This window comes from Mesoplodon mirus, assembly GCF_964341445.2.
Source record: "Mesoplodon mirus genome assembly, chromosome: 1".
In the NCBI taxonomy this organism is placed as follows: domain Eukaryota; kingdom Metazoa; phylum Chordata; class Mammalia; order Artiodactyla; family Ziphiidae; genus Mesoplodon; species Mesoplodon mirus.
The window spans coordinates 209,829,011-209,841,977 of NC_138976.1; the positions used below are offsets into that span (position 1 = coordinate 209,829,011).

Sequence of the window (12,967 nt, forward strand, 5' to 3'; positions counted from 1 at the left end):
CTGATGGAGAGTTCATTTTATATTAGCCAGAACGTTAAGATTAAGACTTTGGGTGCTCTAAGATCAAATTAGCAGTAATAATTTTGGTTACTTTGTTTGTGTTTCTTCCAAGTTTAAAATGATGTGTGGCCTTTAATCTAGTGGGTGGACAGCTACCTGTCTACCATATACCTGACCTGAAGGTCCCACTGGGCACTGAGTGAGGACGATGTGTGCTGTGCCTAAGGCTTGTTTGGCTGCCTCTTGGCCAGAAGCAGCTGTACATTAGTGCAGGACAAGCCATTGCTGTGTTGATGTGAGCACAGTGCTCACATTATTTCACGCTCCTTGGGATGGCGGTGCCTTTACGTCTTGTCTCTCCATGCACTGGGCCTCTTGGGACACTGGGTTGCCTGGTGGGTGCAGACTGGACAGTGTGACCAGGCCCCACTCTTTTTTTTTTATATATATATACCTTTTGTTTTTTTTTTTTTGTTTTTTTACTTTTTATTTTATATTGGAGTATAGCCAATTAACAGTGTTGTGATAGTTTCAGGTGCACAGCAAAGCAACTCAGCCATGCACATACACGTATCCATTCTCCCCCATATGCCCCTCCCATCCAGGCTGCCACAACATTGAGCAGAGTTCCCTGTGCTATACAGTAGGTCTTTATTGGTTATCCTTTTTAAATGTAGCAGTGTGTACATGTCAGTCGCAAACTCCCTAACAGTCCCTTCCCTCCACCCTTCCCCCACTGGTAACCATAAGTTCATTCTCTAAGTCTGTGAGTCCACTTCTGTATTGTAAATACATTCATTTGTATAATTTCTTTTTAGATTCCTCACATAAGCAGTATCATATGATATTTCTCTTTCTCTGTCTGACTTACTTCAGTCTGCATGACAGTCTCTTGGTCCATCCATGTGGCTGCAAATGGCATTATTTTATTCTTTTTTATGGCTGAGTAATATTCCCTTGTATATATCTTCTTTATCCATTCCTCTGTCAATGGACATTTAGGTTGCTTCCATGTCTTGGTTATTGTAAACAATGCTGCAGTGAACATTGGGGTGCATGTATCCTTTCGGACCATGTTTTTCTCCAGATATATTACTGGGCCCCACTCTTTGTCTTTGTCCTTGTGGCCCTTCCTTGGCCATTACCCCAGAAACAGCTATGCTTCTTTTAGGCACTGTTCAGATGGCCTTTGGAAAGTCTTTCCAGATTTCAGGATTGTCCTGGTCCCTGTTTTTATTTTTTTGTGTTGTTTATAAAAAAACGTGCTCATTTTAGAACTTGAAAAGGTTAATAAATGCAACTAGAAATCTCTCATTTCACCAAACCTCCTCCTGTGCTTACCTCTGTGGTGTCGAGAAGCTACAGTGAGTGCAGCTCAGGGTCCCTCGTATTTGCTACTCTGGTGGAAGCCAGAAGAATGCTTGGTTGTGCAGACTGTTGTGTGCATTGTGGGCTTGGAGCCATGGAGTTTCCCACTTGGAAAGACTCACAGTTTCAGATCCTGAGGAGGAGGGGCTTACTGAGGCGAGGTGGTTGGGGAGAGATGAGAGAGAATGACTTATGGGACCAGTCTCGGGGATTTGGGGCCAGGACACCAGTAAATGGGTTGGTCCACTTCTGCTAAGAGAATTTGTCCTACCTTCATGACTGTTTTGGGCCACAGGGACAAGCAGGTAAAGAAGGATTCCCTGCATGGCTTCTGTTTGATTAGTGGGTATGACCTGCTGAGAACGTGGGGTGAAGAGTGGGAAGGGCATGGAACAGGGGTTTGGTGGGGGGCGGTGCAAATGAGTAAGAGGGCTGGTGTATGTCTCCAAGGGCCTGCCAAGGACAGGCTGTGGCCTGGGGCCGTGGCCCAGTGGTCTTTCTCTGGCGAAATTGCAGCTGTGTGACAAAGGTCTGCTGAGGATGGGGGAGGGGGCAACAAAGAGCAGAGCCTGTGTCCCAGATATGGTAAGGCCCTGTGGAGGCCACACAGCATGACCCTTGGCCTTGATGGCTGGGGCGGGGCAAATGTCCGCAGTCACAGGGTTGGGCTGTCATCCCAAAGGCACTTCCCCTTCCTTTGATTTTTTTTTTAACATAATTTCAAACTTGAAGAAATTATAAGATTAGTACAAAAAGTTGGTGGCTATTCTTCACCCAGATTCCCCACATATTAACCTTTTACTGCAGTGGCTCTCTCCTCTTCTCTCCATGTGTCTGTGTGTTTGTCCTTAATCCTTTGAATGGAAGTTGTGAGTATGATACCCCTTTACCCCTAAACTCTTTATGTTTCCTAAAAAAACAAGGGCATTATCAAAATCAGAAAAATAATACTAATACATCTGATCTACAGATCTTACTCAGATTTCTCCTATTATCCCAATAGCATCCTTTGTTGGCAACAAAATCTTGCCTTGTGCTTGTGTTCAGGTGCCTTGTCTCCTCCAATCTCAGACAGCTTCTCGTGTTTCTTTGGGTTGATGCAGAGATGTTTCTGAAGAATAAACACTGGTTTGTTTGCAGAGCAGGGATCTGCAGACCATACGTCTTTTAGACAGCATGTGAACTGATGCGTGTGGCTGCTCCAGGAAATTGTGTTTAAAAACAGGCAGCCAGCCCCTGGGTGCAGTTTGTCAACCTCTGGGTAGACTATTTCTCCATCTAGATTTGCCTCTGTTCCGTCGCAATGAGATTCCGCCTCTGCCTTTGGGGCAGGCATACCCCAGCCGGGAGGTGGTGGTTTTCTCTATGCTTTCACTAGTGATATCAGCACCCATACAACAGCAATAAGGAGAATGGGGGAAGAAATGGCAGTCAAATCTCTAGAAATCCTTGTAGTGAAGATGAGGAGGGGCCAGCATCCGAGCAGAGGTTCAGTGTGAGGGTGAAGCAAGTGTCCAGAACAGAACGGAAAGCAGCCTTTCCTAGGGTACAGCTGAGACCAGACAGACGAGGTCCTTATCCAAGACAGCTTCTGAGAAGACAGACTGAGTTACGTTCTGGAGGAACTTAATAAATAAAATAAGGGAGATAGAGGGCTTGAGCCCCCAAACAAGTGCAGGCTTTTCCAGCACCCCAAGGAGCATACCAGGGTCCAGCTCCCCATCTGTGCCAATAGGAGGCAGACCACGTTGGTTCCCCAAGTGACGTGGAGACCTGCTTCTGTTCCAGCTTCCGTGCTTCTAAAGGGTAGTGAGAGGAGAGGTGACTAAGGGGGAACTGCAGATACCCTCAGACTTCCACGGTAGGAAACTTAAGGCCCGACCCAGGAAGAAGACATGGAAAAGAATGTCTAGAGAAAGCTGAGAAACACAAAGTGATTGAAAACATTGTCAGTGCACATAGGAAGAGCGTGAACACGTGAGATAACCAAGGGTCAGGTTTTTTTGGTTTGGTTTTTTTGCGGTCTGCGGGCCTCTCACTGTTGTGGCCTCTCCCGTTGCGGAGCACAGGCTCCGGACGCGCAGGCCCAGCGGCCATGGCTCACGGGCCCAGCCGCTCCGCGGCATGTGGGGTCCGGGGGGATCCTCCCGGACGGCACGAACCCGTGTCCCCTGCATCGACAGGCAGACTCCCAACCACTGCGCCACCAGGGAAGCCCCCCAAGGGTCAGTTTTTGCTGCTCTCACCTTTGCCCCTGACTGCAGTACCATCGGTGCCATCCATGTTCTACAGTATTTAAGCTGTCTGTCTATGTACATGCATATCTTTATGAACACACTTCATACGCTTTCTACATCCAGAAAGTCTTTCTGAGGACTTACATTGAAAAAGAGATAAAGGGTGACTTTGTTAAAATGTAAATAGAAAGCCAAATGGAGGAAATGGTAGGTATTCTAACCCCAAAGACTTTCCATTGTTGCAGCTGAACTGACTGCTGAGAGTCTTTGCTGCCAGAAAAACCAGGAAAGATCTTAAGAAAACCAGCCTGTCCCCAAAACAATCTTTTTCTGATTCATAATTTTTAAAGAAACATCTAGCCTAGGGCTAGGGGATGAAGAGGGGAGTTAGTGTTTCATAGATCTGCAGGATGAAAAGAGTTGTAATGATGGATGATGGGAGGATGTCTGTGCAACACCGTGAATGCACCTAATGCCCTCGCACTATCCACTTAAAAATGGTTAAAGTGGTAAATTTTGTTACATGTATTTTACCACAAGTTTTTAAAAATAAGAAATAAAAGGGTTGTATAACATGGATACTTAGGCAAAGAACATTGTATACTGAGCAAAGTCTTTCCACAATAATTTTTTTCGGAGAAAAGTAGGGAGACTTTCTTCAGATTTGCTGTTTCTTGCATCAAGCCCCGGTAAAAACTCAGTATGACTGTTTTATTTAAGATATTTGGCACTCAAACAATTGCAAAGGGTGTTATTTTTGTCATTGTAAATGTTGACAGTTTAATGAAGTAAAACTTTTATATCACTCGAATCTAAATACCATACATCCACTGTTTGTTTACCTTGAAATTGCATGCCCTTTCTGCTTCTACTACATAATTTTACCATGAAGTATATAAGCTCTGTGCCTCCACTTCCCCATCTCTAAAATGGCATCGTAATGGTTCCTGCCTCAGAGTTGCTGTGACCACTTGAGGAATCAGTGTGTGCAAATACCCAGACCAGTGCCTGGCACCAGCAAGCACTTTCATTTTTCTATTGGGATTTTTATTGAAAACACTTCTCTTAATCAGCTGGATGAAACTTCCTCCTTCACCTTTTAAGTTTATGTTCCTGTGGATGGATGTTAATTATTACAGAAATGAGAGTGGGCTCTGTACCAACTCTGATGCTGATTTTTGTTGACTTAAATTTTAAGCACTGAGAAAACTTTCTCAGTAGACAGTACTGGAAAGAGTTTTCTTAGGCATGTCACAGTTCCCCAGACTCCTTTTAAGCTATTTGCCAGAGATCACATAGGGATCTGTGTATCTCCAGAAGTTATTTTTGGTGATCATCTGGCAACTTGGCTAGGTCATCCTTCAAGTTTGCTGAATGCAGAGACTTAGGAACCACTGGACATGCAATGAGACTAATGACGAAGTTCTTAGTGGTTATCCCTTTACTCTCTCACACCCAAATACTATTTGGGATTGTGCCTTTGCTTAATATCCTGGAGGTTGTCACTGGGGCAGTGCCGTGCGGCAAGGTGAGTAAAGGGGAAATGATTGGCAGAGAAAAGGGACTGTGGACACCTGGCCGTTCTCAGGCAGACAGTACAAATGGAAGTTGGAGTTGTAGACATTGATTTCCCCTTAGCTGCTCACACCAGGGTGGCCCCAGTAAGTCTGTGTGTCCCCAGGGATTGCAGGTACCAGTTCTGAAGGCTGAAGCTTTAGCTCTTGTCCCCGCTGTCCCTTCCTATTGCACTGCAGGGCATTCACCTGCCACTGCCAGAGCCCCTTCTGTGCAGATGGTTCGCACGACACTTACTCTTCATCAGGAGATAAATCTTGCTTATTTGGACCTAGGGCCGGCCTCCCAGGTATCCTGTCTTGAATTAAAATAGATAAATCATAAATTTGCGCCTAACATATATTTTCAGGGTTTCAGGGTAAAATTTGTGCTTAACTTTTACCTCACGAAAGTAAAGTTGTATCAAAAAATCACTTACCAGCTGGTTTGCAGTGTGGTTAAATTTAGTGTTATTTTTAATTACTCCAAACATTCTGATCAGCCCAGATGATGATTAGGTTTTCACTTGTAATTGGCATCATCCAGTGAAAATAGAAAAGCTGGGTAAGAAATCCTTATAGGCCTCCTTAGCTTGTGTCATCCTGAGTCTCCTTAGAACCTGAACACCAGGTTATGCATGTGACTGGTGACTGCTCCATCCTGACACCAGGCCTTCTCTGTCTACCCCGCTGTAGGTATATGGTGCAATGGCCTGGAGCACGGATACTGCGTCGCCAGGAGCTGGATGCCTTCCTGGCACAGGCGTTGTCCCCCAAACTCTATGAGCCTGATCAGCTGCAGGAGCTCAAGGTAATTGACAAGCCTCATTCCTTGTTTTGGGAAGTCTTGTTTTGGAGTTCTGTGAGACACAGCTAACCTCACCGAGGAGTCACTCAGTGCACTAAACTAGTAATAATAATGACGTGAACTTAGAGCCTTCAGGGCAAAAGGAATTTCCTTCCCGGTTATGGAAACAGTCAAGTCTACTTTTGTTCGGTAAAGATTTTCCCTTGTTTTACCAATGGGTGTTTATTCTTGTTTTCCACATCAGGAAGTAAACTTGCCTTTTATTTCAGGTGGGGATCCCAAAACCCTGGGAGGGCTTGGTCCTAAGAATTTACTAACATCTGGCCAGGATTCTTTTTCTTGTTTCGTTCTGTTGTTCCTAAATACAACATTCGTTTTCTCTAAAAAATAGTCTTTGCCCTCCTAGTATTGTAAATCCCTTTTAAAAAAAACACTTGAAGAACAATGTTATGTCATCATCCCTGTGCCCTTTTAGTCAGCATTTAACATCGTATTCCTTTTAATTTTCCCTTCTAGTATTCCTTTTTTTCTTTGTTTTGACGGTATTAATTTTCTCCATGTTTTCACCTGATTTTTTGGTGTGCTTATCTTTTCAGTGCACTTTTATTAGTCACTGTGTCCACATGGCTGTACTCGCTTTCTAATTTCTACAGTAAATTTTAGAAAATTCAAGACTTTTCAGAGTTAGCTAAATTAGTGGATCTGCCTTTTCTTTTTAATGTACAGGGTTTTGTTTTTTTTCTTTGCCATTGGTTTGGTTTTTTTTGTTGTTGTTGTTTGTGTTTTTTGTTTGTTTTTTTACAAAATTTGATTTGTAATCAAGTAATCTCTTTTGACAAAATCGCCTTCACTTTTAGATCTTTTTGCCATTCTTTATGAAGGCGTTCTTTCCCTGCAGAAGAGTTTTAGGCTCATTTGATGGGTTTTCAGTATTCTACCATTGGGGCTCAATAAGTCTCTGGTTTCCCCTAAATTACTGAGTTAAATTCAGTAATCTGGTGTTGACCCTGAACTGTGTGGAGCCCATGTCATTTGTGGTCACCTTAGGCTTCTGATGACTTTGAAACAAGCTAAACTAAAGACAACCAAACAGGAGAATCTACCTCAAATTGTATTCTTTGTAGTTTAAGCTTTTCTGTTTGTTAGGCAGAAATTATTTTTTTTTTAATGGTTTTGAATTTAAGTTTTCATTCTAGAATATTTGGCCGGGTGTCCCCCCGAGAGGCTGGTACTAAGTGCAGGCTCTCCCTCCCTGTGTCCTAGCGTGTGGTGCCATCACCACCATCTTCATCAGCAGACTGTGCTCAGGGGTGTTGTAAATACTTTTACTAGAGTGTGGTGCCATCCCTCTACCTCTACTTCCTGTTTCTCTTATTTAGATTATTACATCAGTATTGACATCCCAGTTCTGAAAATCAGACCGCCAGGTATCAGGTATGCCCACCAAGCCTTATTCACCATCAACTTGCTTTTACTCAAAGTTCATCTTCTCCCATATCCTTTTCATTTTTGGATCAACACATAGGATATAACTTTTGAAAGACAGTCGCACTCTAAGCTTTCATTTTGGTTCTTTTGAGGTCTTAGTGCTTTCATAATTTTCTCCTGATTCTTCATCTAAAGCCAGGCGTTTCTAGAGCTGTGTTTAGAAAGACCCATTTTATGTGCAGTTACTTCAAGCCCACCACTATCCCTTTGGGTCTTGCTGGTCTGGAGGTCTGTGTTCCTTTCACCAAGGACAGCCTGCATCGTTAGTGCTTCATTCACGAGCACCATAAATTCTGAAAGAGCTGGAAGGGAAAATAACAGCATTCACTGGGGGAAAAGATAGTTGGGTTTTTTTTAAGATCAGAGATCCTCTCAGCTATCAGATTGAGAACTGATAGGAATAATCATTATTTAAATGAACAAAAATCCCTATGCGGAGACTGAGGGTCCCAAAATTCAGTGATAGAAAAGTAAATTTCAAAATTGCTTTTTCACTTAACCATTCAAGTTGTTTTGATATTTCAAAAGCAATGACGATGCTTTTCTATAAAATACCATTTTCCTGTTGAGGATATAGTCAACTCTTGATTTTTGTTGTTCTTTTAGGGGCCATGATCCAGTTTGTGGATTGCCCAGATCCTGTTTTTCTTCTCCCATTTTTGTCCATTATATGCTTTGAGAATAAATAGGAGAAGAGAAAGAAAAGACCTAATTTTGCACAGTTTGGCCTCTTGGTGGCTATTCCGATAGGAGGTTTGGTGGGAAAAGATGTTGAAACCGTTGGTTTAAATGAATTTGCAAGAGTTTCCTCTTGTCCAGTCTCTGTCCTCCCGCCATGACCCTGCATAGTTGAGTGTTCTGCGTGGCTCCTTGAGGATCCATGGCAATGATTGACTGACAGCCTTCACTTTTTCCCTGGTGTATTTTTGTGGCGCTTCTCCTAGGTTACCAGCACAAACATAATGACTAAGGTAAAATCAGCACTGACGCTGTGTTTGGAGGAGGGCGGGTGAAGGATGAGGAGAGAAGGACCTTTGCCCAGTTTTAATATTTATCCAGTTTCTTTCTCCCTTGCTTTTGACGTCCCTATAATTGCCTTAAATTCTTTTAACAGTTTCACATGCCCAGTGCAGAATTAAAAGATGGAAAATGAAGAGCTTTAAAGACAGTAGTAGGGACGTGCAGCATGTCTGTGATACCTGTAAGAATTGTTGTGCGTATAGGTAAATATGACAAATCAAAGTAAAGAGTCTGTTGCCCAGTAATTAGAAGTTGGACCAAGTAACCTCACTGGAATTTGGTTCTTGAACGAATTGGCCAGAGGTACATTCCATATTTGTATTTCCTGTAAGATCATAAAATTTTGTCACTCTTTTTCTAGTTGAGGAACTTTGAATAATGGTGAATATTTTATCTTATGTGGTATAAGAGAATGAGGTTGGAATGTGAATATTGCAACCATTTCTATGATCAAGGGTTCAGATTCTGGTGCCACCAGATCAGTTTTGTGACCTTGAGCTCTCTCTGACTCAGTTTCTCCATCTGTGAAATGGAGTACTAACAGCAGTATCATACATGAGATTGTTGAGATGTTAATGAAATAATATATGGAAAAATACTTAGAGTGGTGTCTGATACATATTTATTAAGTGCCCCGTAAATATTAGATAGTATTATGTGTGTAATTAACATTTAGGGAATGAAATATAAAACACCACGTAAAGTAATTAAAAATTTTTTTGAATGAAGTGAAATCCACACAGCAATTGGGATTTTATTCACATTATTTAGGCAGTTTTTATTTTAAGAATTTTTCTCTATTGAATTAAGGGTAGTTGTTATTTCTAAAACAAATTGACTTGAAAATCATTTTTTAAACCCGTAAAAACACAGTTCTTCAACTAATGATGAGGCCATTTAAAATAAGTATATATGTGCGTGGATAATGTAGATTTATCCATTCCTCCCATCCGCTCACTGGGAGGTTACTTGTTCTAACTAGGGTGCTTCTGTGTTCCATGCACCGGCTCCCATTTCTTAGCCTCAGCACTCAGATGGCCATCTGCCCAGAATGGTTTTGAGCTGTATTCGTTAAATAAGGGCTAAGGGTGGATATGACCAACACCACCAGTGACTTAAGAAATGACAACAGTATCGGATTTCACCAGAAGGACCCTGCTGGCACTTTGTTATAAAGCAAACGTCTTTAGAGCAGCATCAGCCCCATCGTTCCCTTCCCCTCAGCCTTGACCTGGTCCTCCGTTCTCTGGCCTGGAAGGCTGTGGGCTGACAGGGAGAGAGCAGCTAGAGGCCTGGTTGCCATCATCCCTGCAGAGGGGCCAGGGGATGGCTTTCTGCCCAGGCAGCCTCCAAGCTTGGGCTGGCATCACCGCTGTGCCACTTTCCCGCAGCGTCAGTGTTTAGGGAGGAGAAACGCCCTCTTTCTGCCTCAGGACTCAGAAGAAGGGAGTTTCCACTTCCTTTCTGCAGTGCAGAGAAAGGCAAGGCCAGTGGGGATCTAAAGTAAGTTAGGTGACTTTTTTTTTTCCATTTTGACCCTCTTTCTCTCCCCTTTCTGCTCATAAATGTAAAAAGGCATCTAATTCTACCATCCTGACCCCACCTGCCCTCAGCTGAACACGGTTATTAGTTCCCTTTTCTGACACTACATTAGAGAAGGAGGAGCCAACAGAGGTGGGCTGGGAGGGGTGGATAGACTTCTCCAGGTTCAGGAAGTTCTTTACTGCATTGACTTCAAATTAAAAAAAAAAAGGAGGGGCTGGAAAACACCGTGTTAGCTGATAATGGGGAATGTTGACACTGGCAGCACAAAACATCAGATAATCATAAATTCGTTAGTATTTGGCACAGGAGTCATCTTTTTTATCTTTAATGAAAAGCCAGTTTACCTGCCACAATTAGGCATTGCTTAGTTTGGTACCCATAAAGACGGCATTCTCAAGAGACCATCACCTTAGAAAATAAGCGTGGAAGGTGGGAAGACAGAAACCAGGACAGTTAAAGCTCAGTCCTGGATAATCCACAAACAAGGTCCTTCGCAGATAATCAAGAGTTGACTGTATTTGTCAGTGTTTCTTATCCTACACATTAGATGCTAGAAGAAAGGGCTGTGTGTACAAAGGAAGGCTCACAGCACTAATGACTGAGTGAGAAGAACCCACAGATACAAGTCTTTAGATTCTGATAGTCTGCATGGTTCAAATACAATGTTTTTGCTGTTGTGTTCTTTCATTTATAAGCTATCCATTTCTCCTAAAACATTTTGACAGTCTCATTAATAAGTTGCTATCTAAAACATTAACATATAAAATAATGTAAACATAAAGTACAGACTTAAGAATGAAATTATACCAAGTAATTTTTGAAGATAACTGCTTGAAAAATGCAGCATCTTAATAGAATATTCCTTTTTTACAACATTTCTGTTAACATATTACCAGTGTTTAGAATCTTCAGTGTAAAATTTTATTTCATAAAAGAATTGTGGGCTTCTTAACTGCTAAGGAGACTATTAATAATTTGTTACTTTGTCATGTGTCCACCTTAAATACAGTATTACTTTATACTTGTGTAACTCTTTACAAATTCCAAATTGAAATGTTTCAGTATGTTTGTAAAACAGTCTCTTAAATTTAAATTTGTTCAATAACATAAGTCTTTCTGTTCAGACAAGTCAGTGTTAAGACACTGTAAGGTAGTGATAGGGCTGCTTAGGGGGCATTTGGTTGAGGGGTGTGCTCATTTCCTGTGGAGGGTTGTAGTCAGACGTTGCAAGAATTGGATACTGTAGTACTCTTACTCCATAGAAATCACTCTTTTCCATTTAAAGATTGAGAACCTCGACCCCCGCGGCATTCAGCTGTCAGCTCTCTTCATGAGTGGCGTGGACATGGCCCTGTTTGCGAACGACGCGTGTGGCCAGCCAGTGCCCTGGGAACACTGCTGTCCTTGGATGTATTTTGATGGGAAGCTCTTCCAGTCCAAACTCCTCAAAGCAAGCCGGGAAAAGACCCCACTCATCGACCTCTGTGATGGTCAGGTCAGTTGCAAGAAAGCAGGCTGGGTGGGGCAGGGAGGAGTGGGTGGCCACCTCCAACCAGCATGAAATAACGCTCACTGGCTAATCTGTCGTCTTCCCCACCGAATTTGTAATGAGCCTGCGCAACAGGAATTTGATTTAGATTGGGCCCAGCCCAGTGTGTAACTAAGTGCCAGTTCAGTGCCCAGGTCAGCATACACACTTGGTTCTCATTATTCACGGTAATTATATTCTATATATTCGCCTTGAACACTGAATTAGCAAATACGGAACCTTTGCTGTTAGGGGAAATATACGGTTAGGTTCCTGCAAGCCTCCTGTCACATCACCTTCGTCAGCCAGTCCATACATAACCTTGTTTTACGTGTGTTTCTGTTTAAATACTTCTTAATGCATATATATTGTGAATTCACTCACATTGAACTTACGGCCGACAGCACTATAACTCAGCCTCACCAAAGCTCATTTAACTAACACGTGCATTTTCTCTGTAAGGTACATCACAGCCTAGCACTTGAGAACACTAGTCAGTACTCAGCACTGCTCTTGGGGCCGTTTGAAACAGCAGAATCATTCACAAAAACACGAAAAACGTGGCAGTAAGGAGACAGTGAACAGGACACATGTTTACAGTATAAAAGCTGAAACACGAAGGCCATGCTGTGTCTTCTTCAAGCTCAGGTGGCAACTCAGACTTTATCCCACTTAGCACATGTCTTCAAATGACTATGAAAATGCCAGGAGTATTGATTTTGAGGTTACAAATAAATTTTAGCAAGTAGGTAAGTGTGCAGATGTGGAACTCGTGAATAATGAGGATTGACTGTACTTTTTTAAAATCCTGATTTAAAAATAAAGTGAAGTAGGTTATGAGGTTATCTTGTCCCTTTGTATTGAAAGAAGCTCACGTGTGCTGCAAGCTTTTTAACCTTAGACTACAAAACATGCATTCTCCCACGTGCTGCTTTAGTCAAGCTCAGTCTAAAGACAGATTTACAGAGTAAGCAGATTTTCCATTTCTCTGATTAAAGATTGGTTGCTGGTGTACATATTTATGTATTTATTAACAAAAGACACTCAAGTTGAATGTTTCTGATGTTTTTTCACAGTGGAATTTGACATACACAAGCTGTATTGTCCACATGTGTGCAGGTTACTGAACAGTCATCTCACAGACAGCCCCACAGAGAGATCAGTTGGGCTGTTGTCCTGTCCGGTCTCAAAAGAGGTCTAGGCTTCCCTTAAAAAGCATCTATCAAAAAAAAAAAAAAAAAAAAAAAGCATCTATCACTCTGTGCCTCAGTTCCTTCTCTGTAAAATACAGTAAATACCTGACCTAAAATTAAATCGATAGGGAAGTAAATTTTAAAGATGTGAGCTAGGCATCATCTACCCCCTGGTCCACAAGTGGAAGGAAGGCTGTGAGCATGATGAGCATGATCTGTCTGGACTT

The 12,967-nt window shown here is 42.3% G+C and overlaps 1 protein-coding gene across 2 annotated transcripts in view; it reads left to right on the top strand.

Moving 5' to 3' along the window:
• The window catches only part of FAM120A (family with sequence similarity 120 member A), a 105,881-nt gene that overhangs the window by 80,489 nt on the left and 12,425 nt on the right, over positions 1-12,967 (top strand). The window contains exons 12-13 of one of the 2 annotated variants that reach the window (XM_082606629.1): positions 5,855-5,969; positions 7,346-7,393. In XM_082606629.1, the coding sequence (XP_082462755.1) occupies positions 5,855-5,969; positions 7,346-7,378 (148 nt within the window). In that variant the 3' untranslated portion in view covers positions 7,379-7,393. Of the gene's footprint in view, positions 1-5,854; positions 5,970-7,345; positions 7,394-11,304; positions 11,515-12,967 lie in introns of those variants that run through there. The other variant, XM_082606628.1, reaches the window with a different exon arrangement.